The sequence below is a fragment of the Cucumis sativus genome, chromosome 5 (assembly GCF_000004075.3).
Source record: "Cucumis sativus cultivar 9930 chromosome 5, Cucumber_9930_V3, whole genome shotgun sequence".
NCBI classification, from domain to species: domain Eukaryota; kingdom Viridiplantae; phylum Streptophyta; class Magnoliopsida; order Cucurbitales; family Cucurbitaceae; genus Cucumis; species Cucumis sativus.
In genome coordinates, this window is record NC_026659.2 from 25,991,059 (window position 1) to 26,017,804 (window position 26,746).

The 26,746-nt window shown below is 33.6% G+C and overlaps 3 protein-coding genes across 5 annotated transcripts; all 3 read right to left on the reverse strand.

Moving 5' to 3' along the window:
• Nucleotides 1–3,852: 3,852 nt before the first annotated feature.
• On the reverse strand, nt 3,853–5,484 carry LOC101209017 (probable galacturonosyltransferase-like 9). Its single transcript, XM_004135171.3, has one exon. The coding sequence runs from the start codon at nt 5,321–5,323 to the stop codon at nt 4,181–4,183; it is 1,143 nt and encodes a 380-aa protein (XP_004135219.1). The 5' UTR covers nt 5,324–5,484; the 3' UTR covers nt 3,853–4,180.
• Nucleotides 5,485–10,970: 5,486 nt separating this feature from the next.
• On the reverse strand, nt 10,971–14,277 carry LOC101208773 (pyruvate dehydrogenase E1 component subunit alpha, mitochondrial). Its single transcript, XM_004135170.3, has 8 exons — nt 13,392–14,277; nt 12,872–12,951; nt 12,557–12,634; nt 11,959–12,054; nt 11,800–11,871; nt 11,657–11,710; nt 11,476–11,541; nt 10,971–11,373 (listed from the first exon to the last, which is right to left on the reverse strand). Exons 1-8 carry the CDS (start codon nt 14,056–14,058, stop codon nt 11,329–11,331), a joined length of 1,158 nt encoding a protein of 385 aa, XP_004135218.1. The 5' UTR covers nt 14,059–14,277; the 3' UTR covers nt 10,971–11,328.
• An 822-nt stretch (nt 14,278–15,099) lies between these two features.
• LOC101208532 (paired amphipathic helix protein Sin3-like 4) lies at nt 15,100–25,304 on the reverse strand. Of its 3 annotated transcripts, none has more exons than XM_031886242.1 (25): nt 24,875–25,304; nt 24,723–24,753; nt 24,460–24,605; nt 23,727–23,882; nt 23,399–23,585; nt 23,221–23,319; nt 22,931–23,095; nt 22,539–22,830; nt 22,115–22,251; nt 21,054–21,129; nt 20,941–20,970; nt 20,553–20,839; nt 20,305–20,459; nt 19,966–20,093; nt 19,624–19,878; nt 18,453–19,142; nt 18,266–18,339; nt 17,182–17,820; nt 16,979–17,079; nt 16,750–16,888; nt 16,494–16,646; nt 16,237–16,400; nt 16,046–16,157; nt 15,696–15,897; nt 15,100–15,525 (listed from the first exon to the last, which is right to left on the reverse strand). In XM_031886242.1, the coding sequence occupies exons 3-24, from the start codon at nt 24,531–24,533 to the stop codon at nt 15,739–15,741; spliced, it is 4,272 nt and encodes a 1,423-aa protein (XP_031742102.1). In that variant the 5' UTR covers nt 24,534–24,605; nt 24,723–24,753; nt 24,875–25,304; the 3' UTR covers nt 15,100–15,525; nt 15,696–15,738. The 3 variants fall into 3 exon arrangements, with proteins under 3 accessions (XP_031742102.1, XP_011655653.1, XP_011655654.1); XM_011657351.2 differs by having other exon boundaries at nt 22,479–22,830; nt 24,875–25,303; XM_011657352.2 differs by lacking the exons at nt 24,723–24,753; nt 24,875–25,304 and having other exon boundaries at nt 22,479–22,830; nt 24,440–24,579.
• Nucleotides 25,305–26,746: the final 1,442 nt, after the last annotated feature.

Below are 26,746 nucleotides of genomic sequence, written 5' to 3' on the forward strand. Positions count from 1 at the left end.
TAGTTACATATATAAAGAGCATAAATTTGAATTAGAGGACTTGAGCTTAGGGGTGTACATAAGTTGGGTTGGAGGAAAATTATGAATCAACGTAAAGTATCTAAGTTGACAAACAATGAACCCTATTGGTTCAATATGAAAGGGTCAACTCAATCCAAACCCAAAAAATTTGGATTTGCAAGTTGAAGAAAGAAGTGAAATTCCGAGGCTAATCTCGGTGTTTTCGAGCCAAGATGAAGGACAAAAAGCTTTAGAGAGATTGAGTTTTCGAGCTAATCGGTGCTTGTCTGACCAAGATGGAAGGCTGAGAAGTTAAGAAACCTAAAACTCGGGCCATCTTGGGGTCAAGTTCGACCGATATTAAAAACAAAGAAGAGAATTTGATATAGGTTGATTCAGGTCAACTTGGCCCCTTTACTTGTACAACATGGCTACCCCAACTCAACTTTTTTTTTTCCTCCTATTTTCTAACTCAACCCAACCTAACCCTTATTGTTTGAGTTGAGTAAAATTTGACTTGATTGGATTATCGGTCTTTTTGAACACTCCTACTTGAATCACCTAGATGTAGACTAAGTTCAACAAATTATATTGTACGAGATTGTGTGTTATTTATTTAAGTTTGATATATCATCTACTTTTACACGAATTGAACTATGAATTAGAGTAGACGTAACTATATATTATTTAGGTTGGGAGTGTATTTAAAACAATACATGATTACCTAACATAAAAATGATGAGTGATATATATATAGGTACCAACTAATTTGAAATAATATAATGCAAAATAATAATGATGTTTAATTTACGTAGAAGACGTGTATAAAATGTGGTTGGTAATAGACATAGAATATAATTTGAAAAATGTGAAAATGATTGTTAAACTAATGCTTCCAAGTCTTTAAATTTTGTTTATAGGTTATAATGAAATCAAAAACTATAAGGCCATCATTTTAGAGCATTGACTCCACATTTCTCTTCTGACATTTTCTTAGTACTATTTTCATACTATTATTATCATTTTTCTAATCTTAGTATTGTTTTATCGTTTTAAATGTTGAATTTATATCAAGTTAGCAGTCGAGGAAGAAACAAGTCTTGAAGTTATAGGTTTAACTTATCAAGAGAATAAAAATATACAAAACGAATGAATATGAAAGGAGTCAAAATCAATAAAAGAATATGAAGCTTAACCAAGTTGCACACATTTATGGTAAAGTAAGTCTAGCTCAATATTTTTCAACTAATCTTTTTACATATTTGAATAAAGTTGTGTAAATTATATACACACAATTCTCTTCTTTATTCTTACGAGCAAATTGCAAAATCCGTCTTTATTGCTATTATATCTCTAAACTATCAAACTTATTCAAATTTTAAAATAAAAGATTGATAATTCAATTAAGGATCCAATTGTAGTCTTGGAAAGCCTTTGTTCTTTTTATTTTTTAATTCAAATTGTGGTTTATATTTTATTTTCTTCTTTTGTAATTTGCACATAATAAAATTTAAATATTATGCAATGATTTGAGTTAAACCAAAAGGGTGGCTTTTACACTTTTGCAATAATGATAGGATAATAGTTTGTTGTGTGTGGGATTGTCTATGGTTTTTATTAAGTTTGATTTATCATCAACTTTTTAGTTTCGGTTCAAAGAATATGAAAAGCTTAGGAAAACAACAATTAGTGAGGACGTTTTCCTTTTTCTTCTTTGCTTTCTCAACGTATTTTACACCATACATGATTACCTAACATATAAATATACTTTTGTTGGGTAGATGTATGTACCCCAACCAACCAATTAATTTCAAATAATTAGTATGCATTTAACTACGAAATTAAAAGCATTATATTCTTGAATTAGAGTACATACGTTCGATCAAAATATTGGAGGTTTCGCATTCCTCTCATCTTCGACGTGTTAGGACAAGTAATTATAAACAATGTAGAGCCTTTAATGTTGAAAATCCTACACGGACATTGAAAAATTAAGCTAAGGATTCTCATTCTTCTCATAAGATAGTAAGTTACTCTTATTATTTATCTAATATGATATTAAAGTCTATTAAAGTTCAAATAGGGGCATTTTATGTAATTAAAACAGTTTCAATTTTCTTTTAGAATCAACCTACAATAATAAATTTAATCTTTCGTTTCTTAAAATCGATAGTTGAAGATGCGCCTCCTTTGAGAATTAAAGTATCGATGATTTAAAAAAGAAAAAAAAGTTATGAGTGATTTAAATGGATTGATTCGATAAAATCTAAAAATTTAATTGAATGAAAGATACACTCTAAATCATATAATTAATATAATAATTAAATTCTAAAGATATAATTGAAAGGCTGAAGTTATTATCAATATTTCTGTTTATATACTCTTCATAAAATGGAATTAGACAAAAATACACTATTTGACTCCCTCAAAATTATGCATTTTCACTTATTGCTTGAAATAACAATATTATTAAATTACACCAATACCAAAAGGAAAAAAGAAAAAAAAAGTATATTTAGGAAATCAATGGAATAATTGAAGGTTGGAGTTGAAAATTATTTTAGTTTTATATAAAGAAAGAAAATTAGAATAATAACAAGTTGATGGATGATGTCTCGTAAGCCTAAAAAAATGGCGTTTTCGTCGCCACGTGGGTAAATGGTATAATTTACAAAGTCAAGGACGGCTTTATTAACCCTAATTTCATACCATTTTGAATTTATTAAATAAAAAAATTATCCCATTTACCTTTTCAACTTTAAGCCACCATAAATCAAATGTTATTTATTTATTTATTTATTATATTGTTGTTATTTGGAATCACATGACAATTTTTAAAAAAAAGAAAGAAAAAGAATTGAATGTATGGAAAAAAGAAGAAAGTTGAATTTTTATTTCTACCCCAAACCAAATAAAATTTTGCCTTTTTAAGAAATGTTTTTAACAAATTGATGTTTAGGTTTTAAGGCCTTTTAAATTTTAGAGTCGTTAGATTGTGTTATCTGCTTTTTATGTATAGGGTTAAATTTGTCATTTTGCAGAATCTAAAAGTTTTCTTTGGATATTAACAGTATTTTAATCTTTTCAAGGTCTATAATGTATTAGATCATTTTTGGATCATATTAGTGTCTTCTCTTTTTTTTCTTTTTATCCAAAAACTTCGTGGTTACTAGCATGCTTCAAATACCCAGTTAAGTTAAGCTATGCTATGATGATTATAATAGTGTCTTATCTACTAAATTATGTTTGTATTGTTGTTTTAATTAGGGTAAGTATGATTAACTGAAAAATCAAGCGACAGACTAAATGGAAGTAGTCGATTGGAGAAGGAGAGGTTGATATGTGTAAAATTCTAAATCTGACAAATTTCAAAAATATTTTTAAAGAGTTGAATCGACTTACAAATCGACTTTTACACCTTGATGGTTGATACATGTTTAAACATTTACTAAACCGACCATAGTTGATTTCATGAGTGGTTTAGTCGAATAATCAACTTTGATCGACCGACCGATGTACACTCCTAGTTCACCAAATAATTAATCCATCTTTGATTGTTTTGATTTTATAACAAAAAAGAAATTACTAAAGGAAAGCAAAGGATATTTGTAAGTAAATACGAAAATTCACAAAATCTCTATGAATGGAAAATAGGAATGGCTTTATCCTTCCTTTTAACTATAATTAAATTTGGAAACATTGTTACAAAATTATGGGTACCTTATTTATATAATTGAGTTTGAGCATTTATGTGACATAATTGCTTTTTTTTTTTTTTTGGTAATTTTATTTGATTTTTGTATATTTCAAGAGAGCCAAAGAGCCTAAAAACATGAACACATAGACAGATGGTTGGAGGGGAGGAATAATAAGGCATCCCAGCCTGTGTTATTCATTTCCTTTCACATTTCATAACACTCAAAATCTCTCAATAGTCAACAAATTCCATTCTCTCCCGCTACATACAAAAAGAATCCATCCCCACAAATACACACGCCACAATTTTGTCCCCCAATTATCCAATTACATCAATTAATTCAATCATCTTGTATAAAAATAATTTAATTAGGATCGATCTAACAAGATCCATCCATCAACCCCTCTTCCAAATCTGTTCTGTACACACCGCTAATCAATCAAAGAATCGGTGACTCTGTACCAAAGAATCAATCTCCATTATCTAATAACTTAAATAACTAATCAATGTTGATGAATACGAAGACGGTGCCGGCGACGTCGAATCTGTTGCTCTGTAAAGATCATACGGCTTCCATAGATGATCAAGAAGGCAAGGTTTGTTATCATCCAATCTTACCCATGGCTTCCCCTTTCCACTCCAATGGAGTAAACTTACTGGACCCGGATGCAGTGTTCTACAGCTATCTTTCACATTGTCACCGCCGAGTCCGTGCTGGTTCCACCGGTGGTCGATTGGCTCCACATTTCCGGCAAAGACAAGGAGGAACGGTGGGAGGGAACCCAGATCGTAAATCCGTGTGCGTTTTTGTAATTCCATCCAGCTTTCTATCTTCTTCTTGTAGTTCCCTAGTCTCCATCTGGATAAATCCATGACCATAACTCCGGTGTTGAAGTAACAGGGTTTTCTGGAAGAGAAGACCCGGGAAAGAACCGGGTCGGACCAGAATTTCTCGGTGAAGTAGTTGGTGAAATTGGCATGGCAATACTCGGGTGCTCCGATGACCCGAGAATCAGTGAGTTTGATGTTCCAGAGCTTGTGAATGTCGTCGACGACCACCACGTCGGAGTCAAGGTAAATGACACGGTCAACGCACGAATCAAGAATGTCACCCAAGTAATTTCTAGCGTAGTTCAAAGGATTCTCTAAAGCTAAACGAATGGAAGAGGAAATCAAATTGATTACAGTGTCTTCTCTAAAGATATAAACCTTAAAATTAAGAGAAGGGAAAGTGGATCGGACGAGTTTAGTGAGTTCTCGTGGAGTAGCTTGGTCGAACTCAGCGGCAATAAAATGGAAGAAGACGTTTTCTGGGCAGGAGGCGTGTTTGAGAACAGAGTGAATGGCAGCAACGGAACCTCGAACGTACTCAGAATCCAAGGTCATTACGATGTGGACTAAAGATGGGTCACAGGAAGAGGCCGTGTCAGCGGCGGAGGAAGAAGAAGGGCAATCGGCGCCGTTCCTGTACTCGGGGGCCTCGGAGAAACGGGAGAAATCAGCGAATCCGGCAGGTGGGTAACGGAAAGTACGAATGGCGGAGGAGAAAGGGAGGAGAAGGAGAAGGAGAAGAGAGAAGGCGAAAAAGGGTAATCGGAGGGGGGAATGAAGAACCTGAGATGCCATTTTTGGAGGAATGGATTGAAATGGGAATTAAATTTGATGGGTTGGGTATGGGGAATGAAGAAGAAGGGCTAACTTTACTTTACCAAAACGCGGTTTGATTGTGCGCGTTTCTTCTTCGTCTTCTCTCTCTCTAAGGAGAGAAATGAGAGTGAAAGAGAGAAATGAGAAAGAGGAAATTATATAATTGAAATTTGTTGGCTCTCGAGTCCCTGTCTGCTTCAGCAAGTAAAGAATACTTTGTCTTTCTCTTTTTTTTTTTTTCTTTTTATATTATTATTATTATTTTACTTTCTGAATATAAATACAGGAGTATTTCATTAGTTAGTAAAGAACATTTATCAAATTATATAAATTATTCAATTATTCATCAACTTAAACAAATATATGCGTGTTAAATGGATTTAGATATATGGCTAAAAATATTAGATATTTATTTGAAAAGTCTTTCAGTATTTATTAAACACTTTTTAACATTACAAACCTAATGAACCCAAGTTCCATAAAAATCAAATAGAGTGGATTTTTCTTTTAATTATTTTTTTCTATAAATAATAAATAATTTGTTCTAGAAAAACCCATTAAAAATATATTAGACATTTTTTAAAATACAAAATAAAAAGTTTAAAACATAATGATATTATAATTATTGGACTTGTAATTTAACCAAAAAACACATAAACCAATGGAAATTTGAGTATAGCATTGTCTAAAATGTTGAATTGGGTTTGTTGTTTAGACGAACAATACAAAAATGATCTTCTTTATTCTTTTTTAAATCTCTATTAGAGTTTTTTTTTTTTTTTTTTTTTGAAGTGTTGTTATCAGTTAATCCCATGTGCATTTCTTATTTTTTGCAAAATATTCCTACCTTGTTTTATAGGTAATTTGGGAAATATTAATTCGTGTGTTCTTTTAGTCGGTGATTTACATAATTTAATTTGGTCACTTATGATATATATATTTTTTTAATTAAAAGATTGGTGTTGTATATTATCATTACTTTTATCTACTACTTTCTCTCCAATTTTTAAAACTTTTAATTTTAATTATTATGCTTTCTATCTACTACTTTATTTCTTTATAAAAAAAATTGAGGTTAGTTTTTACACTTTTTATCTACTCTTTATTCTGGTCTATTAGGACTTATTGGACACTTTTTCATAATTATGTTTGGTTAATTTTGTTACTAATTTCGTAATTTTGAATTAAAACAATAAATGCTTTATGTGAAAATTATCATTATTATTATTATTTTTGCTATGTTATATTTTCTATTATAACAAGCTAAAAGTAGGAATAAGTTACCTAGGATGATGTTTATGGCCTCCTATTTTAAACAGAGGGATGGACCTAAGATTCTTAATCCCATGGAAATATATTGGACAATAATGATTTGTGCAGACTATAGGACCACAGGGAGTAGGCCATTGTAAGGGGGAAAAAAGATAAGTCGAGACGCATATAAGGTTTTTTCGACCTCGACCTTTGAGGGCAAGTAGGGCTCCTTCGGCCGCTTGTCCCGGTTTTTCACACTTTGAATCGTTGTTCTTGGTTTTTTTCATTAGGTTTTGAAGTTGTTAAGTTTGTGAATTTTGGTCCGAAAATGGACGAACACCGTTATAAATAATTTTGTTTTTTTATAAATAAATACTGTTAGTTGTTATTTTGGGATTTAAATAAAAATGATGGTGACATATGAAGGGAGTATATCAATGGGGAATTTATAATCAGAAAAAAAGAAAAAAGTGGTGAGTTGCAAGAGATTAATAACAAAATTGAAATTGAAATGGTAGTTAGTATGTTATGCATTCTTAGATTATATCAATAGATTAAGAATTGAAATGATAAAAAGGGAATTAGGGTTTGAAGAGAAGCCTGAAAAGGCATTGCTTTTGCCACCAACAAATAAGCAACATAAGAGAACAAACAGGCAACAACCAAATTCCACACCTCCTTGTTCTTTCCTTTATTTACTAATATTTTTCTAATTATTAATTCCAAAAAAGTGGAGAATTCAAAGTGGGTGGTGACGGACAGCTGTCAGTTTATTTTGCAAAGCACTGCAACGTGGACTCTTTCTTTTATATTCACTATTCAGACATCGGCCAGAGAGGTCTAGAGAATAAAACAGACCAATTCCAACAAGGATTCTACATCCCCGCCACATCAACCCTAATTATTATTCTCCAATTAATTACCATTTTAATTCTTCAATAATAATAATAATAACAAGCTCTTTTTTATTTACTCATTTTCTTAATTAGTTAATAAAATGAAGGTGCCTTTTCTCCTTTTCTTCCTTCTTTTCAAGAAAAAGAAGTATCCAGAGCAGAAAGTATAGAAAATAAAAAGGAAATGCAAGGAAAGAATAAGAGCCAACGTGGATGACGTAATAATTAATTTAATGGGTTGAATTCGAAAATAATAAACGAAAAAATGAAAAGGAAAATTGAGTTGAGTCCAGTTGTGAAAAAATGAAGGCCAGCTCAGCAGTCAGCAAAAGTGCGGATTGATTTGAACTCAACTCACCATGCTATGTGTTTCTGTTTTAGTATCCACACTGCCACGTCCTCCTCCGCTACCCATACATTTTTTTTTATTTTATAATGTTTAGAAAGAAAATACGTCTTTTCAAATTCATTAATTATATGTCAATTTGGAAAATAGTATTGAAATATTAAATCAGAAGTATTTAAAATTTTGGTTATGGAATTTTAATATTTTCTTAGAAGAATAATTAAAAGAGTAAAAATGTAGAGAACATAATTAAATCTAAAATTGAGAAAGAAAAAAGAAAAAGGGAAAGAATAGATTGTAAATGGTAAAATGAAAAAAATAGGAATGGGATTTGAGAAAGTCGTCCACTAAATTGTCTGACATGCCCCTCTGTCACACCCATTTGTTTTTTCATCCATTAATATTACATGAAAACATTTTTGTATTTGAAATTTTGAAATTTTGGAACGTAAACATCCCCCTTAGAAAAAATCATTAAATATTTCTTCATCATAATTAAATTTTACATAAATTATAACATATAGTTTAAATTAAACAACTGGCACACATCCACCAAGGAACTTGCACCCACGTGCCCTGCTTATGACTTCTAAACCCTCTATCTACTTTTGTTCTTCTTCTTCTTTTTTTTTTAAACTAATTAATTCAAATACCAAACTTAATCCCATACATTGTTTTGGATTTTCTTGTTAAAATAATTTGTACATATTTGTTTTTAAATGTTAAAATTGTGGGAGAAATTAGGAGAAATTTGGTGTCCAATACGGATGCACACGTGCGAGGGAAAACTGGGCGGTAAACCATTTTTATCTTTCTCGCCTACTTTTTAATGACACTTTTATAATGTTAAAGAAAAAATCAAATATCATTTTAGTTTTGATGGAATACTTTATTCTGTTTATTTACTTTTACTATATGTGCTTCTAAATTTATGAAATGAATTACACGGTCCGTTACAAAACAACTAAAATTCAATTTATCTTTAAACTAATGGGAACAACGTAAAGCAAAATTCTCGAAAGCTAAAGTTCAATTTATTGTTAAACTTATACTAATCAAAACAGTAACTTGTTTCAAAATGATTTTATATTGGTTCTTTGTTCTTGATGGAGGTTTTGTATATGCTTGTTCTTAAATGAATTTATTTTTGTAAAAAACACATCTTAGGAAAAGAATTTAATAACTTTTCAATGAAGATCCCAATGTCACGCCATGTTCATATTAAAATGGCAAAAATATATTCACTTAATGTCTCATGAATAGAATAAAATAACAAATAACAAATAACAAATATAATAGATCAATTATTGAGTACAAATATAATTAACGACTCCATGTATAAGTTTAATTGCAATTTATGGTTAAATTGTGTTGAATTAATCAATTGCAGTTTGTAATATGCATGTGTTCTATGTCTTCTTCTAGTCTTCAAGTGAAGATAATTTCAAATCCTTAGCTTTTCATTTTAAATACTTGGATAATATATAGTGTTTATTCTTTTTCTTGCACTTCAACTTTATAAAAAAAAAATTAAACAATGTTCATTTTGACTTTTTTTTTTTGGTAAAGATAAAATAAGGGTAAAAAAGGGGATATAAAAACTTATTCATAAAGTAATTATCGAAAACGAGATCAAAATTATGCATCTTTAATCTTAAAATTCACCGAGTCAAAGCCTAAAACTTAAATTTTTTTGTTAAAATGTGTTTTTTTTTAAAAAAAATCTAAACCTCGCTATTTTTTAGAAAAAAAGAACTTTATACTTTAAAAACTTTTATAAATCTTTAGAAAATGGTCTAAAAATTGAGATATGATAATGATAATGAGAATGGATGTGATGGTAGAGATGTTTGAAAATGAAAGTATTTGAAAAAGATGTAGATAGTAATTGATGTAAGATAATAGTAGTTGACCTCATTAATTAATTTAATTGTTGATTAATTAGTTGAGTAAAAAGATAGGAAAAAAAAGAGAAGAGAATATGTATGTATTAATTAGAAAATGGAGAAAAAGATGATATGGATATAAAGTAAAGAGTAAAAAGGGAAGTGCATAGGATACCATGATGAAAAATGAGAGGGGGGAGAAGAGAAAAAGGGGAATGAAAGTGATAGGGGAATTGGGGAATTGGGGAGGGAGCACGTTGAAAAATAAATAGAAAAGTTCAAATTTGAAAGGGAAATTTAATTTTTATGGGTTTAGAGTCACAAACACTCACAAGCCCGGGGGGTTTTATGTGAAGTTGATAGAGCGGATAATGGCCTCGTGAACCCACCGCCCCCCCAACCATTCTATCCCTTTCTTTCCCCCTACTTTTCTTCGTAATTTATATACGAAAAAAACACTTTTTATTCTTACAACCTAATTTAATTTTTCAATCAAATAGTCATTGGATCTACTATGATTAACTTAGTAAATGTTCAAACCAAGAGTATAGACCGACAGTTGATTGATCGACCTTATCTCTAATCAATAGGTTCGACTTTTCGTATCATATATCTCTATCTTAGATTTTATGTCTAGTTTCTATTTAGTTTCTAGATTTCAAAATGTACCTCTCGTTTTAAATTTTGTTTTTAATTTCAAAATGTTTTCGTTTAAGTCTGGTATCTAAGTTTTTAACCTTAATATTTCATTAATTCTGAACATTGATGTCAATTTTTTTTAATTAATTTAAATTCTCAAATTTTCATTTTTCATTAAGAATTATTTTTGGCAGTGATAATTATAGTGGAATTTAAATTTAATTTATAATGAAGGCAGATTATTGAGAGAGAGAAGAGATGTACAATCTATAATCTCTAAGAGTACAGCTTACCCATAATTAAGTGGGTAGATTTAATTAATAACATCAGATATAATTGCCAAGTGAGATACATTTAATTACATAAAGTAATACTTATTAAGATTGATTTGACATTTAATTCATTATTAGAGTCATTAAGAGCAGGTAGACATCTAAGTGTTAAATGCCATTATGCATGAAAATACCAATTCAATGCCATATTTTTCTGAAGAAAAAAAATCATCACATACATTTTAACCCAAGTTAAAATTTCTTGTTATTAAGTGAAAAATTCACTATAATATTTAACCAATTCTTCTATGATCAAAAGGAAAGTTTAGAAATTAAATTAAAATCCATTGTAATGCATAATAAAATAATTGGGCAATTCTCCCCATGAAGAACTTTATTTTGATTATGTACAAGTATTGTAACTTAAGGAATAAGTGATTCAAGGTATTAATACAGGAGGGTTTTTTTTTCTTCCTTTTACTAGCTATTCAGAAACCTTAAAAGAGCAAACTTATATTTCAACCACAGAGTGGTTTCCATGAACATGAAAAAGAGAGCTGTTTCTATCAAATTCAGAAAAAAGGAAATCATGTTTGTTATTTTGGATTTTTTCACCATAAGGATTTGGTTTCGTTGGTATACTGCATTCGTGTGAAAAGGTCGTCTATACAATGCCAACTCTTTGTCTTACTTATGGAAGAACACCCCTGACTTCTTTTCGGTCTGCTCCGAACACCTGTAAAGACGCACGAAAAAACCGTCTGGGTATTTAGATTACATTCTAATGACTTTGGTTTCCTTTTCATTATCTCTGTTGATGGGAGATGTAATACATTACCTCAGCTTCAAATCCTTTCACGTACACGTTTGAGAAAAGTTCTGACAAATCTGGCATTGGACTTGCCTGGAAACACAAACGAGATAGCAATGAAGAAAGCAGGATTACTACGGGTTAAGGTTGTTAACCATATAGTTGTTCGAAAATCATAAGTTTGCTAGATGATAATTGCACGTCTTACCTTGGCTTGAGCAATGGCTTCATCTACTTCTTTTCTCATTTCCTTCTCAATATCCTGATGATCAAAAGACACAAAAACAATTTTTTTCCCTCTTTGGAACTAAATTTAAAACATAAACGCATCATTGAGAAGTTAAAAGATACCTTCAGATCCTTTTCGGTGGCTAAATCATGAGATAATAACAGTTTTCTAATCCTTTCAATTGGATCACGTTCCTGATTGATCAATCAGAAAATTTATTTAGAAATCAGAGCGAAGAAGTTATGAAGCTGGGATGAGTTCATTAAGGAAGCTGATCAGACCTGTCTCACACCGCTAATCTCATCACGTGTACGGTAGGTACTTCCAGGATCAGACATAGAATGACCATGGTACCTGTAAGTGTCCATCTCGAGAATCTGAAATTGAAAGTCAAGAGAGATAAACTAAATTCCAAGTGGAAGGAAAACAAAGGAAAGCATTGCTCAACAGACTAAGCTTTATACATCATCACCGCAGAAATCCAATAGAGTTTACTCGAAAATAAAGTGAGGTTTTTATACAGGGAGAAACTGCTTCTAAAATAAAGTGCAACAAAGCCACAGAAACAATTGGCTCGGGGCAGAAGTATGGCATGTTCAGGAGTTCAGAAAGTTATTAGGCAGTGACGTGTTTTTAGGGCTAAAACTCTAGAAATTAGAAATTCCCAGAAAATTAATATCATATTCGTAAAGTAGAAGCACAAACGTACTCCTATAAATGTGGAAAAGATACCAAATTGGTTGATTCAAATTGAAAAAAACAACAAATTCCTAAACAGGAATACGCTTGAAACAAATGCAATACACGTGTTTTTTTCAGCGCAATTAAGCTCGTAATGTATTTAGTTGAATAATATTTATCTAAGAAAGATAAACTTACAATGGGTCCATTCTTTAAGGCATGCTCCTTAGCAAACTTACAAGCTTGCTTGACAGCAAGGGCATCCATGCCATCCACCTATAACAAAAAACAAGAAATAGTTGCCTGTTTAAGGAAACAATATAAACATCAAACTAGCTAAGTTTTAACAACAGTACAAGACGGATTCAAGAACAATAATGAATCGACTAATTCAATTAATGTTGAATAATTCAATAAGGGGAAAAGAAAGGAAAGATCATAAGCATAGTAGAAAATCTGTAACATTAGGAACTATAACTCCCACTTCTCATCTAATTAAAATGAAAATGATACCTTCAGTCCAGGAACATAGTCACCACGCTTATAATAGGCTGCACTCTTGGCTGCTCTCCACTCTGCAGTTCCCATACCATCTGCATCAACAAAAGACAATCAATATTAGCTCACTAATCAATGTGTTTGTTCATTCTGTTACGGAATTAACAGAGGAAGAAATCAGAAAACATAAAGCAATAGAAAATTAACAGAGAGATTTAAGAGGTTCACTAATGTGTTAGCTACTTCCATATGTAAGAATAGTTTATTATAAGATCAGAATTACAGAGTAATATATAACACACTTCAATAGAACCTATGGTAAAAATCGTAAATAGCATAAACATGCTTGTACTGGATCCTTTGAAACACTAAATACTCAAGAGATTACACACATTCTATAGATATAAACTAACCTAATTTCATGTTTCATATTGCATATCGCGATGCTAAGAAGTATTTATACATTATCAATTGTTATAGCAGATTATAGAAGCACAAATACTGATTAAACTGACAAGAACTAACAATTACTTACAATGATTATTCTCACAGACCAAAATTACCGGCAAGTCCCAAAGAGCAGATATGTTGAGCGCCTCGAACAACTGGCCCTGATTTGCCGCACCGTCACCGTAAAGAGCAAAGGTCACGGTACCCTCCTTCGAGTACTTCTGAGCAAAAGCCAAACCACATCCCAAAGGCACTTGAGCCCCCACTATTCCATGGCCGCCATAGAATCCAGCGTCCTTCTTATAAAAATGCATCGAACCCCCTTTTCCTTTAGAGCACCCAGCTTGACGGCCCATGAGTTCGGCGAATGACTGAAGAAGCGTTCCCCCACGGCCGAGGAAGATGCAGTGATCCCGATAAGCGGTGATGATGGCGTCCTTCTTGGTGATTGCAGCCTCCATTCCAACAGCCACGGCTTCCTGACCGTCGTAGAGATGGCAAAATCCTCGAATCAATTTGGCTTTATAAAGCGAGTCGGCGGCGATTTCCATGCGTCGCATAAGTGCCATTTCGCGAAAGAAAGCAAGTAACTCGTTGGGACTGGTGTCCACGGAACGCGATGGTGGCTCGCATTTGTGAGCAGTGAAGGGGACAGAAGTTTGGATTGTGAGGTGGGAGGCAGACGAAAGGAAACGGAAAGAAGAAGAGAGAGGTTTGAGAATGGAGGAAGAAGAAATGCGAGAATGAGACATGAGGAGGGCGGTAGAGTGAGCGTAGGGAAATGGCGGTGACCGGCGGGAGGCGGGAATATTAAAAAGAAGTGAAGGATAAAGAAAAAAAGGAAAGATAGGGAAAGAAAAATGGAAGTTGGCTGTTCAAGAAGTGATGAGTCGTTGAATGTCTCTCTCTCTCTCTCTCTCTACAACTTCTTTTTATTCTATTTGATAAAGGAAATATACACATATTCTTTTAACTTCGCAATTTTAGAATCTACAACACAAATCCAATAGTTTGGAAAGATATAGAAGTATGTAGTTGTTGTTAGAAGCTCGACGTTGGCACTTTTTGTTCTATCTTCATCTTGTCATAACATTGTACCTTTCCTATCTTTTTATGCTGCTGATTTTGTATAATGGATGTAATTATTGAAACTTAAATTTATAAACACTTTCCATTTTATAACTTTGTTTCAATTTTAACTCCAAAATAAACCCATATCATAATTATTTTAAATAACCAATGAAAGTTTACACACCAAAAGTGAAATAAAGATGTAAACATTTGTCCATAAATCAATCTTTTTTAGTACATGTCCAATTAAGTTAGACAAGAATATTGCAATTAACATTTTTACTATTCAAATTGTATTGATTTGTCATTACTTGAAACAACAAACAGAAGGAAATGCAATCAACATATGAAATTTTCTGGCATTTTTTCTTTTCCATTTTTAGATTTAAAGAAAAAAGGAAGCATAGTTTTAGTAAATGCATCTTTATCCTCAAACTTATTTCATTTATTATTATCCTTTTGCTAACATTTACGATTGTATTCAACAAGTCTACCATTTCTTCTTTCATTTATATTCGTGAATCTGGCAGCTCACGATGGAACAACGGAATAACTTGTCTGACTCTACTATGTGCAACAAAGTCCACCAATTCAGAGATTATTACAAACATTCAACACAACAAATTTGAATTTTGAGGTATAGATTTCATGGATGAAAATTAAAACTTGCAGGTTACTTAAGGAGAAACTCAAATGGAGAGGAAGAAGAAGACAACGTGGTATATGGGTTTATTTTGGTAACTCTTATAATTGAAAAAGAAGTACAAAAACTACAATGACTATAATAAATAAAAGAAAGAATTAAGAGAACTCAGGGATTTGATGAAACTTTTGGAGTTGTTTTTTCTTTTTTCCTATTTGAGAAGAGCAGGAAAAATAAAGAGAGATCGTGTACCCAAGAAGTACAATCTTTACATCATAAAAATTTACCCTATTTACAGAAATGTGGCTCAGTGTGAGCCACTAAACTCAAGTAAATGCAATAACCATGGACCCCTATATCTCCTCCCAATGCCTTATTTTCATGGTGAGGCTCAGATATAAATAAGAATACACTAATAGAGTAAAGGTAATGCAAAATACCCGCTTCACTATTGCCCCAACCTTTGCATTTTTCAGGTTCCCAGCAGTGCCTCCGTTAAAAGTTACTGTACAAAACAAACACATACATTATCTGGATACTTCCTTTTCATATTAGACTATACACAACTTGCCAAATTGTGATGCTATTAGTTAAATTCTGATTTTTCGAATAAAATGCTGATACAGGTAATTATCACATAGTTAAAAACCATGGTTGCTAAAGATTTAGGCTTACCATATTTACTTCAAAACTCAACTTTTCTTGATGGTTTGGTGTATCATGAGTTCTCAAGTAGCTTGTGGAACTTCTGTACTCTCCTACTTGAATCGCCACTAGAAGACCTTGACTGGTTGTGGCATGAGTTATTTCCATGCAAACGTTTCCTTTTGCTATTTCTACGAAATAAAAAGTCTTCTGTATCTAAAACGTACGAAACCTATACCAACAAAAGCAAATTGATCAGCAAAAGTTGGCATCGTGTTACATAGGCAAAGTTGTTTAAAAATATATTGTTTTTATAAATAATGCATGCAAGTATATGGTCAAAAAATACAGTTAGGAAGAAACTTCAAAGTAACAATTACCTTTGATGAATTGCATGCAATTTTACACTCCAGACCATTAACAATTTTAAGCCCTTCCATAGCATGGCATGCAGCAGAATTCTCATCGCCACAGGCATATTTACGTTTGTTTCTGTAAGAACCATGGGATTTGATGACAAGGCAAACTAACTGAGGAAAATTGAATTGCTATGCTTCAACAATCTTAATACCTCTTCAAGAAGATCCCTGATTTCACTTTTTTCTCAGGGAGAACTGAGAAGAAGTCGTTATGCAGATAAGACGAAAAAATGGGGTCCATGGAAACAGCCGTTACTTCAGGCTTATCGTAGCCATAGTCCATAAGCTGAATCGAAAGATGAGTAGGAGTGGATGACTGCATTAACAATCAGTTTCAACAATTAAATACCCAGTTCAAGTTTGGCCACCATGATAATGAAAGTAATAAGACAAATGCACTAAAGCATACTCGTTCTATGCGATAGATATTATCATCATGAAGAAGTACGCGAGCATTTTCATGATAAACTGCATCAACAAATCTTCCCATTTTTCTTGACTTTTCATACGCATATAGTTGGAGAAGTTTGTTGTCCATCTCATCTGAGGCAACTGTTTGAAGCTGGCACATTGCACACATGGATTGATCAGTTTGTCCAACAAGAAAGCGTCAAGGTATTTTTATACAAAAGTATAGCATATACAAAAGTGTCAAGATATGTTACCTGTTTGACAATTTTATAAATTAGTTTGTCTAATGTGAACAGAACATATGACTGGGTTCCAATAGTGGCTCGGCAATCATCTTCAAACTTTGTGTTATCAGAGGAACCGTCCAGTAGACTATAAAGTGCATTCATGAACCTAGCCCACAAAAAAGAGCATCTTAATATTGCATTGACCATTATATTATAGCTACTGGAGAAAAGGCCAAGGACCTAGAAAGTGCGATACCTGGCATAAAGATCTGTGGGGGTTGTATCATTTGAGGCCCTCCATTTCCTCTCTGAGGATGAAGAGTTGATCTTCGCAGATTGTATTCTCTCATACAGCGTCTGAGAAAGTGGAACGAAGAAAATATTAGTTCAGAAAAAAAAGAACATAGAAAACTCTTTCATGGAACTATCTTCATACTGTACTCCTATAATGAACCTTACTTGGTGAAGCCTAAAAAGCACATAAAAAGAGTCATTTCCATAAAATACATGAGACTCCTTTCCTTCTTCGTGCAACAGAGGAGGAACATGCTTGGCAAGAGGCTTTACAGTCAATAGAAAGCGCTCAGAGAATGGTATAGATGTTCCATCTCCTTCTACATCATGGGCATCGGCCATCCCTTCTGCCTCACCTTCACTCTCAGCCTTGTTATCATCATGTTCTCCATCCTCATGATCTTCACGAGAACAATCCTCTCCATCACCGGAATCACTTGCAGAAACGTCACCGTTCTCCGAGGCATTTTCACTATCCTCTGATGACCTTTGTGCACTTTCCTCCCCTTCGTCATCAGCATCAGCATCATTTTCTCCACCAGCCTCTCTGCAACATAATTCTTCCTCGCCTCGGTTGCTTGGATACTGCCTGCCAGCAACACCTTCCTTCACTTTCGGCAGAGCTTTCAGCTCCCCATCGTAATTGGCAAAGTTATCTTCTTCAAAATCCCCATTTGGAGATAATTCACCCTCTTCCCTTTCTATCTTCAAATGTCTGGCAGGCTCTTCAGCATATCTATGGCCTTTTGTGCCATCTGTGACTGCACCATTTGCAGTTAGAATTTGTCTTGTAGGGCCACCAACCTATGAAAAGTTCAGATCCATCATGAAACAATATCATCATTATTCAATTCATTTTTTTTTAATCAATTCAAACTCATAATGCAGAAACTACAAACAGTAATACAACCTAAATTCATGCAATGAACAGACATCGATCTAAAAATGGGTGGAACAATTACTACCATTGCTTATTTATTGATCTCTAGAAAATCAATATCAGCTTCCCTAATAAATGGCAAAATGTAAAAGGTGCCAAACACCTAACCAAAAACCACTTCCACATCTCTGTTCAATCAAAATCATGTCAATCACAATTTCACAATTTGCATACCCATGCAGACTGTAAAACTTAAGATCAACAAAAAAGGCGTAATTAAATTTCATCCAATGCCATAAATTGTTTGTTAAGAGGATATGTGTATATTCTCGACAATGAACAGACTCCTCCAATGGGAAACGTTCATACCTCTGAGGTAGGTAACTCAATTCCACTCTCAACAGCACCACCATTTCCAAGACGTGAAGGAGTAGTGCTCAATCCTTGAACAAAACAACAAAAGTGCCTGTCAGAATGCAAAATCTTGCAGGAAAGAAAGATCAAATAGTAGAAAAGAGGAAATGGAAAATACAATAGTGAAAAAAAGTTTAGCAACCTGATGTGTTTTCTATGTTAGGCTTCCCATTACTTTGCTCGGCTGCAGTTGCAAGGGATACATTTGAATTGACAAAGCATTCGGTAGAATTGTCTTGTTTACTTACTCCAGACAATTCATCATTCACAGGCACATTATCCTGAATTTTAGTGTGTTGGGAAATACTGCAGAAAGGATCTCCCTTCCGTACTGTACGATCTGCATCATGGAAACTATCTTCTTTGACTCCATTGTCCCCATTCAGGGGCCAAGTCCTGCAAGAACTTGATTGTTCAGGTGGAATGCTTTCATCACCATTTCTAGAAGAATTCAATTGTTTTGGGTGCATCATAGTAGCACCCCCACCAGGACTTCCATCACTCTCTACCACAGTGGCACTCTTGGTAGGATGAATCTTTGCCTTAATAACATCTTCAGTGTCCTCGGCACCATGTGGTCGGGAAGGAACACCAAGCATGGGCTCCAAAAAGGTTGTCCATACCTTCATAACCTTATCTAATTGTTCTGTTGAGCAAATTTCTCCACAGGAATATTTGATTAGCTGATATAAGTCTTCATGAAGCTCGGGATCAGGATACTCAAATTCCAAATTGGGAATTATGGGTCGTCTATTTCCAGCAGCAATAGCAAGCAACACATCATCTTCCTTCCGCTTCTTCTCACTGATCTCTTTGATCTCTGCCAACAGGGCTGTAAAACAGGGAAAAAAAAAAAAGAAAACAAATGAGAAAGCACCATAAAATTCGGACATCTCCAAAGTGCTGTTATGGTCAGAACGCAATTAACATAAGGAGTTTCGAGTGCTATCTACTCGCCTTGACTTTATCTCCAAATAATAGAGAGCAATAATTTAAGTAAAAGTAAAACAAGGGATAGCTTATTTTAACTAAGACAGTACCCAATAAAAAAAAAGAGATGAATCTGGCCTATATAAGTACCGTAAGGTGACCCATTGCATTAGAGGACAGAAAAAGCAAAAGCCAAAAAAAATGTTAAGACGTGCCCTAAACAATCAACAACGTTGTGTCATCTAAATATCTGAAAATCTGAAATCTGAATAAAATATAAAAGGGAATACAATTGCACATTTATGATCCCAAAAGCGAACGTGTAACATCAGAGAATAATTAGATGCATAAAGGGGACAAATGATGCAATATCAACAAGTCACCTTTAGTGCTCAAACTTTTTGTGTCTTGTTGCTTGAAGTAGAAGCTCCGATGATCAAGTGACTTATGATAGTTTTTGGCATATATTTCAGCCCAAACTTTATTGAAGTCATAACGACACCGCGCCCATTCTTCCTGTTTCTGCTTCAATCGGGTCAAAATAACTGGAAGAGCAAGAGGTGCGTTCTTCCTCAACACATCCATAACATCAAGCCCATGGTCACCATATAACCGCTCAATGCACCTCAGATTTAGAGCTACATGTGAGAAGAAGGAGAAAAATGAGATAAAGAACCTTCAAAAAGTACTGCTAGATAAAAACTACGCAGTTAGTGACCACTCACCAGTAAGGTGATCCTCAATTGTGATTGGACAATCTGCTTTGATCACATTGTTGTTGATCTTTTCAAGGAGTTCCTCAACACGCTTAGTAGTCACATTCACAGACTCCAGCAACATATCGAGTTCAAACCTGCAAGCATTAGTACGAAACACAAGGATATAAACTATAAACCTGAAAATTGCAATGACATTTTCAGCTATACATGGCTAGGTAATGTAGAAAGAACACTTAATAGGACTGTTAAAAACATAAAAACCATCAGGCTCAAAAGTATGAACTAGATTTGAGTGCCACCTTAAAAATTGAATAACAAAAGTATGTGACACAGGTGATCTCTGACCTGTCGTCTTCGCATCGGAAAAGGCTCTCTTCGTACTGGTTTTTGCGCATATGTTTAAAGGAGTAATCCTCACTTCCAGAAGTGACAGATACCCAATGATCATTCAACACTTGATCACCAAGATCTGTTCTTTGGCTCGCTGAAGGTATCGGATACTGACAGAACAAGGACTCTCGACATCAGTTAAAAAAAAAAAAGTCAACAATATCCTACAAGACGCTCATTAAAACTATATGAGAAGTTATTACATTTTTGGGCAGAAGGCGGTAGCTGGGCGTGCAACGTTCGCAGTTCGATAGATCAAGTTCATTTATTGGCTTTGCCAAATACTTGTCTTTGCTAGAAAATACAGACATCCTGTGACCTACAATATCTTTACTTCCAAATGTAGTATTCTTTTCAAGTCTATCTCTTTCTCGATTTTCACGATCTCTATCTTTAGAAATATCCTCTTTCTCACGGTCACGATCTCTATCTCTGTCCCTATCCTCCACTTGCACTGTTCTAGGCAAACTTCCTTCATTCCACAATGACTCTGTAATGAATTTTAACAAAATTAGTAAACAAATTTACAATCATGATCATTAAGAAGTGCTATTAAGTTATAGGAAAGGAGGAAAGAAAAGGCATGCTTACTCCTACTCGTGACACCAGCAAGAAATCCATCTGCAAAACAATATTTGATCAGCTATATGTTGAACAGTACAAACATAAAACCATCATAATAAGATCAAACTCTAAATAGTTACCATTCCTCTCGCATCGTGACAAAAATTCATTGAAACCATCCATAAGATCAGAATACCTTCCAAGTAAATCACCCATCTGACAAGTAAAAGAAAGACAATGTGACAAAATTTAAAGCCCTTGCTCAGGAAAAACAGTATTAGGACAAAGCATAGTTGGGGAATCTATTTATATGCTTTAGCACAGTTACAACCCATCTTGAGCTGAGGAGCTACATTCTATGTGAAATTCTCTCTTTCACAGACATCCCCCCTCCCATATACATAAAAATTACTTTCCTCCTACAATTATGAAATCTAAGAAATGATCGGCCTTATGGCAATAACCATGAAAATACACCGAGCACTTGAATTCCTAACATATGAAACTTTCCAAGGCTCAAGATGGAAAATGCCAAAAGAAAAAAAACAACTCACCTAATCACGTCAAAATGTCTTCAACTACAATTGTTGAATTAGAAAGTTAATTACAGTTAAGCTTACCAAGGAATTATAGAAACCCAAGACTCCAAAAAAGTTTTTTTTTTTTTTGTTACTATTAACTCGTAAAGGAATGAAAAACAAGAGAAGTGACCCAAAGAATATTTCCTTGATTTGTCCTTTGTTTCAATATTGGCTTATTCTGTACAACCAAAACAGGGAAGACCAGGATCACGCTTTTTTCAACTGCAAGTTTGGCTCCTCATGATGTTTGCAAGCATCGTGACTTAGGGATAGCATGTGTCCAGAATAACAGTGTCAAGGAAGATGTAACACATTATAACTTTTTGGATAGTTGCACTTTCAAGAAGCAGCCAAAAGGGCACCCGAATGAGTGCACAAGAAAATCTCAATTATAACAGTGAAGAGAGAATATTAAGTTCTTTTAGGAGCTATCAAGAGACTGGGAGAACATATGGTCTCTCACTTAATCTGTTGCTTCTAAATAGCGTGCTCTAGTCAAGCAAATTTCAAATTTGGTATTATTCATCAAGCAATTTTATATCTTCTGCATGGTGATCCGCAATTGCAAAACCATACAACATTATACAGGGAGAGAGGGATGTAAAACAAGGTATACATACCAAACTTTGAAGTTCTGCTCTGGTAATTATCTCCTTGCTATAGATATGGAGACATTTCAAAAATTCCTGGTAATCTTCAGAATTCCGCAACTTTTCTTTAACTCTTTCACAGAAAGCATACTCCTGACTGTATAAACCTGCCAGAGTAGAATAAATTAACAAACAAACAAGAAAGTAGTTGGAATGAGGGATAATAACGGAAAGGAACAGAAGGAAATTATTCCATTGTCACTAAATTATTCAGAAAGAATATCCAACATATTGAACTACCATAACTGAAATAAGAGTCAGATTTTATTGAGAATGGAAATTTAATCATTGGTGAAGTTATGATTACAGTAACCAACGTAATTACAATACTCACTCTTTGCAGAATTTTTTTCATCATAAGAAGAGATGGGATGTACGCCAAAATTTTCATCACCTTCTCCACCTGGATGCAATTGCTCTGCAGATGAGTCATCAATCCTACGTGCAGATTTCCTCTTGTGGGGAAACCGATGCATGTTACAGTCCCTCCTTCCATCATGCTCGTAATCACGGTCAACCCTTTCCCGATCATGTTCTCTCCTCTCTCTATCGTCTCTTCTTTCCTTTTCCTTATCGCCACGCCTACGTTGATCTTTGTCCAGTTTCATTAGGGCCCGATCATGGTCTGGTTCTGGACGGTCAACACTAAGGTCACGTTCAGCATGGGACGCAATAGTACGGTCTTTCTGGAGATATAACATGCAAATTTATGTTACTACAACAGTTGCCCAAATTTTAATTTAGAGAGCATGTATTTAATATTGTAAAGAGGGAGAAGTTTCAAACCCGGTCAACTTGCATTTGCCGCATACTGGGCATGGCCGAATGCCTATCACGAAGCATTAAACCCCTTCCAGAGCTGTAGTGAACAGATCCTGTGGCTGAAGAATCTGGAAGAAAATGAGTGAATTCAACAAGCAAGTCTGGGTGTTCTTGGAAAAGTGCAGCAACCTGAGAAAAGTCACCAACAAAAACCATTAACAACCAATCCACAACTTTGATTTACAAAAGTTCCCAAGAAAGATTCACAAAACAACCAGCATTGCCACAACCAATGAAGAAAACAACACACGGACCTCCTGGTAAACTTCAGTGATGGACTTGTTTTCCTTTCTGTACATATTTAAAATGTCTAAAAATGATTTATAAACATGATCATCGCCTTGAAAACGTGTCTGCATGCATCAAGAGAAACAAAATTAGTTGTAATTCATAAAAAGAAAACATATTACATGGTTGTGCAAAATTTTCAACCTTTATCTTGTTCACAAAATTGATAGCTTCTTCAAACTCAACAGGTTTCTTTTGTGTAGGTTGATCATCCTCCAGGGGGAGAGTGATCTCATATCCTTTGGGCAAGAATGTATTGAAACCCAAAATGAGATCTCGATGGCCTTTAAACAAATCTTTTACTCTTCCAATGACTCCCGCAGTATCAATTCTACAATCAAATAAAAAGTAAAAATCAACAAATTGTTCCCACTCACAAATGCCCTTCCCCCAAGGAGAAACTGTGCTCCTTGTAACGAAGCAAAAAACAAGAGGGTAGGAAAGGGCTAATGAGGCATAGACTATAAGAAACCTTTGGGCCTTGAAATCTTTCATAACTTCAAGGAAGTCTTCATACTGTTGTCTCTTGTCTTGAAATATGTCCTTCACTCTCTTGAGATATACTAGGGCGTCATTAGTGGTTAATTTCTGAGTACTTCCTGCTCCCGCCATTTGGGGTTGTGTAGATCTTCATTGTACAAGACAAATTACACAAATAAGTGCTTCTATAATGAAGTCACACAAAATCAAAGGCTCTACAGCACTGATTATCAGTGCATCATGCAAAAATTTGAGTGTCCGAATAGACATGCCGAAGCTGGATTCAGACACTCTCATTCGTATTCACAAAAAGCATCGAACTTTACAATTAACTACAAAGCCAACAAAAGTAATTACATAACACGCGCAGAGAAAAGATCTTTCTCTTCGCGAGCTGAACAAAGAAAGAAATTCTTTCAAAGTCCTCGAAAACCCTCAATACTCATTCTAATTTCGAAAACAAAGAAAAACGTGAAATCTTCTCTTCACAAAAAAAAAAAAAAAAAAAAAAAGACTATATTTCATCAGAATTCATGAGTAAAATTTCAAAACGTAGCAAAATTAGCAAACGGAAAGGTGATTCAGAAGTTTGATCTCCATATTCAAAACAGAAACTTGAGTAATTAAGAACGAGAAGGTAGCAAGCGTAGTTAACTAAAATCAAACAAAAAAAAAAATAACAATAACAATAATAAGGGAAAATACAGAAGGACGATGAGGTTTACGCTTCTGCACGAGTAGAAATCGCAGGACGCTTAAGTTGAGAACCCATATAAACGTCGTCTCTAGACCTCTTCATCTCCAACAAAAAAAGAACTCCACCGTCTTCAACAGAAAATCATGCTTCAAACTCAGATTAGAATCCAAATTCCTACACAAGAAGTCGCTCATTCAACAAGAGTAACAATATAAAAGCAGATCTAAAATACTAAAAATTTAGTAAAAGTAGAAAAAATGAAAAACAAAAAACAAAAATTTCCATCCAAACCTCTGCAGATCACCTCCCAATATCCAAAATCCTGAGAAAAACACACCCACAGACACACACACACAAACAAAACAAGCGAGTGTTAGAAAGATGATTCAGAAAAGAAAAACAAAACAACAACAAACATTAAAAAGGGAAAGAAGAGAAATTACACATTAAAGGGTGTGAGGTAAAAGATCGTGAAGTGAAAAAATTAGCAGAAAGTTTGAAGCTTAAACAAGTCGAAGGAAGAAGAAGAAGAAGAAGAAAGGAAAGGGATAAAATGAAGATGAATAAGGAGGAAAGTATAGAAGGAATATGTGATTCTCTTCTCTTCTCTTCTCAAACACGACCTTCCTCACAAAGAATACCCAAATGAAAAAACCAAAATTCAACTTCTTCTTATGTTCTTCTCCCTATTTTAGGTTTTTCTCTCCTTTTTCCCCCTTTCTTTTCTTTTCTTTTTTTTTTTTTTTTCTTTTCTCTCCCTTTTCTCTCCGGAAACCGAACAGCCCAAAACGCCACACAGAAAGATGAAATTTGCTTTGAGAGAATTTGAGAATGCAAAATTTAAAAACTAAAAACAATAAAAAAAAAATTAAAACTTTGAAAGAAAATAAGAGTTTTTAAGAATGTGATATGATATATACAAAATGCAAAGACATTTCCTGAAAGGAAAAGGAAAAGTTGGGTTATGGGGCACTATAATTTGTTTTAACCGGTCACACTCCATGGGTTTACCGGCTATACACCGTTGATTACCCATCCTCAAATATTAGGGCACTATTTAACATTTTTTTATTACTTACTACCATACTACTAAATTAAAAATAAACCAAAGGGTCTTTTCGGTATTTTCCTCTTTCTACGTGGGTAATTCCGTCTCTTACTCATTCAAATTCCTAAAAATCAATTTCTTCTTCTGGGAAAATTAGGGTTAAGTTGAGTTAGGGCAAAAAAACGGTGGGCTCTACCTTTGAGAGATTTCCATCAACGGCTGTAGTTTGGGGGATTTACATCATTTTTTATTTCTTTTTTTAAAAAAAAAAAAAAAAAAAAAACTTTTTAGAATTTCAGTTGGGGATAGGGAAATTTTATCTTTTTACCTATAGGAAATGGGAAATGTTTACCCATTATTTTAAATTTTAAATTTTAAATTTATTGATTTTACGTAAAAATGTGGCTCTCATTTGTTCTCTTTTTTAATGGGCTAAGATGGAAAGGTAAAAAAAAATAAGGGGTAGCTCCTAAACAGGAAAATTCCGGAATTGGTATGGTTTTTGGGTCCTTCCTTTTAAATTAATGGGCTTCTTTCTTATTGGACGTCTCACTTAGACTTCTGTATTGGGCTTTATTGGACTTTATTTATTGGGCTTCAAGCTTTTCTTATTGGGCTGCTATTGGAAACTTTTTCAATTTTCTCACCTGATTATGATTATTTTAATTATTAGATATATAAAGTATATACTTATATTTTTTAATGGGATATTTGATTTGGTGTGCTTTATTTTCACGCTTTATTAATTGACCTTTAATATTTATTAAATCTGATTCAATGATTAAAATAGTATCTTAGTATTTATGGTATCTTTTACTTACGTCTCCAACAAAAAAGAAAACTAAATTAACATTTGTTTATTGTAAGTATGGAGGAGAGAAATTCAAATCACATGCATGTGTTAAAGTGAAGCATATTCCTCTTTGTGGTAAATACATATGATAAGTTTGTTTCTTAATTAAAGTGGTTGGAATAGTGTTAGCTACCTATCATACTCCTTCTTTTATAGTTGGGTTTGCATTTATTAATAATAAGAGAATTTGTATCAGATGATAAAAAAATATTTAGAAAAAACAACTTGCGGCATCTTTTTTTTTGCGTATTGCAAATATGACAAGTAATTAGTGAAATCAAACGGCAAAGGGTCATCGGCTTTTTAATTTACTATTTTTCAATTTATAAAAATATAGTGGCATAGTCGCTATTATCATAATTTTTTTTGTTATTTTTGGAAGCACTCCTAATAATAATTGACGGCTTTATATAC

Bases quoted from the DNA above. Each gene is read 5' to 3' on its own strand.
- LOC101209017 (XM_004135171.3), bottom strand. From the start codon at position 5,323: ATGGCATCTCAGGTTCTTCATTCCCCCCTCCGATTACCCTTTTTCGCC.
- LOC101208532 (XM_011657351.2), bottom strand. From the start codon at position 24,533: ATGAAGAGGTCTAGAGACGACGTTTATATGGGTTCTCAACTTAAGCGT. The intron at 23,320-23,398 runs GTTGAAAATTTT...TGATGCATGCAG, and splicing joins ATTTTGTGAACAAGATAAAG to ACACGTTTTCAAGGCGATGA. The intron at 23,096-23,220 runs GTCCGTGTGTTG...GACTTTTCTCAG, and splicing joins TCACTGAAGTTTACCAGGAG to GTTGCTGCACTTTTCCAAGA.
- LOC101208773 (XM_004135170.3), bottom strand. From the start codon at position 14,058: ATGTCTCATTCTCGCATTTCTTCTTCCTCCATTCTCAAACCTCTCTCT. The intron at 12,635-12,871 runs GTATCATTTTCA...TTTTTGTTATAG, and splicing joins ACTATGTTCCTGGACTGAAG to GTGGATGGCATGGATGCCCT. The intron at 11,542-11,656 runs GTAAGACGTGCA...TTGTGTTTCCAG, and splicing joins AAGCCATTGCTCAAGCCAAG to GCAAGTCCAATGCCAGATTT.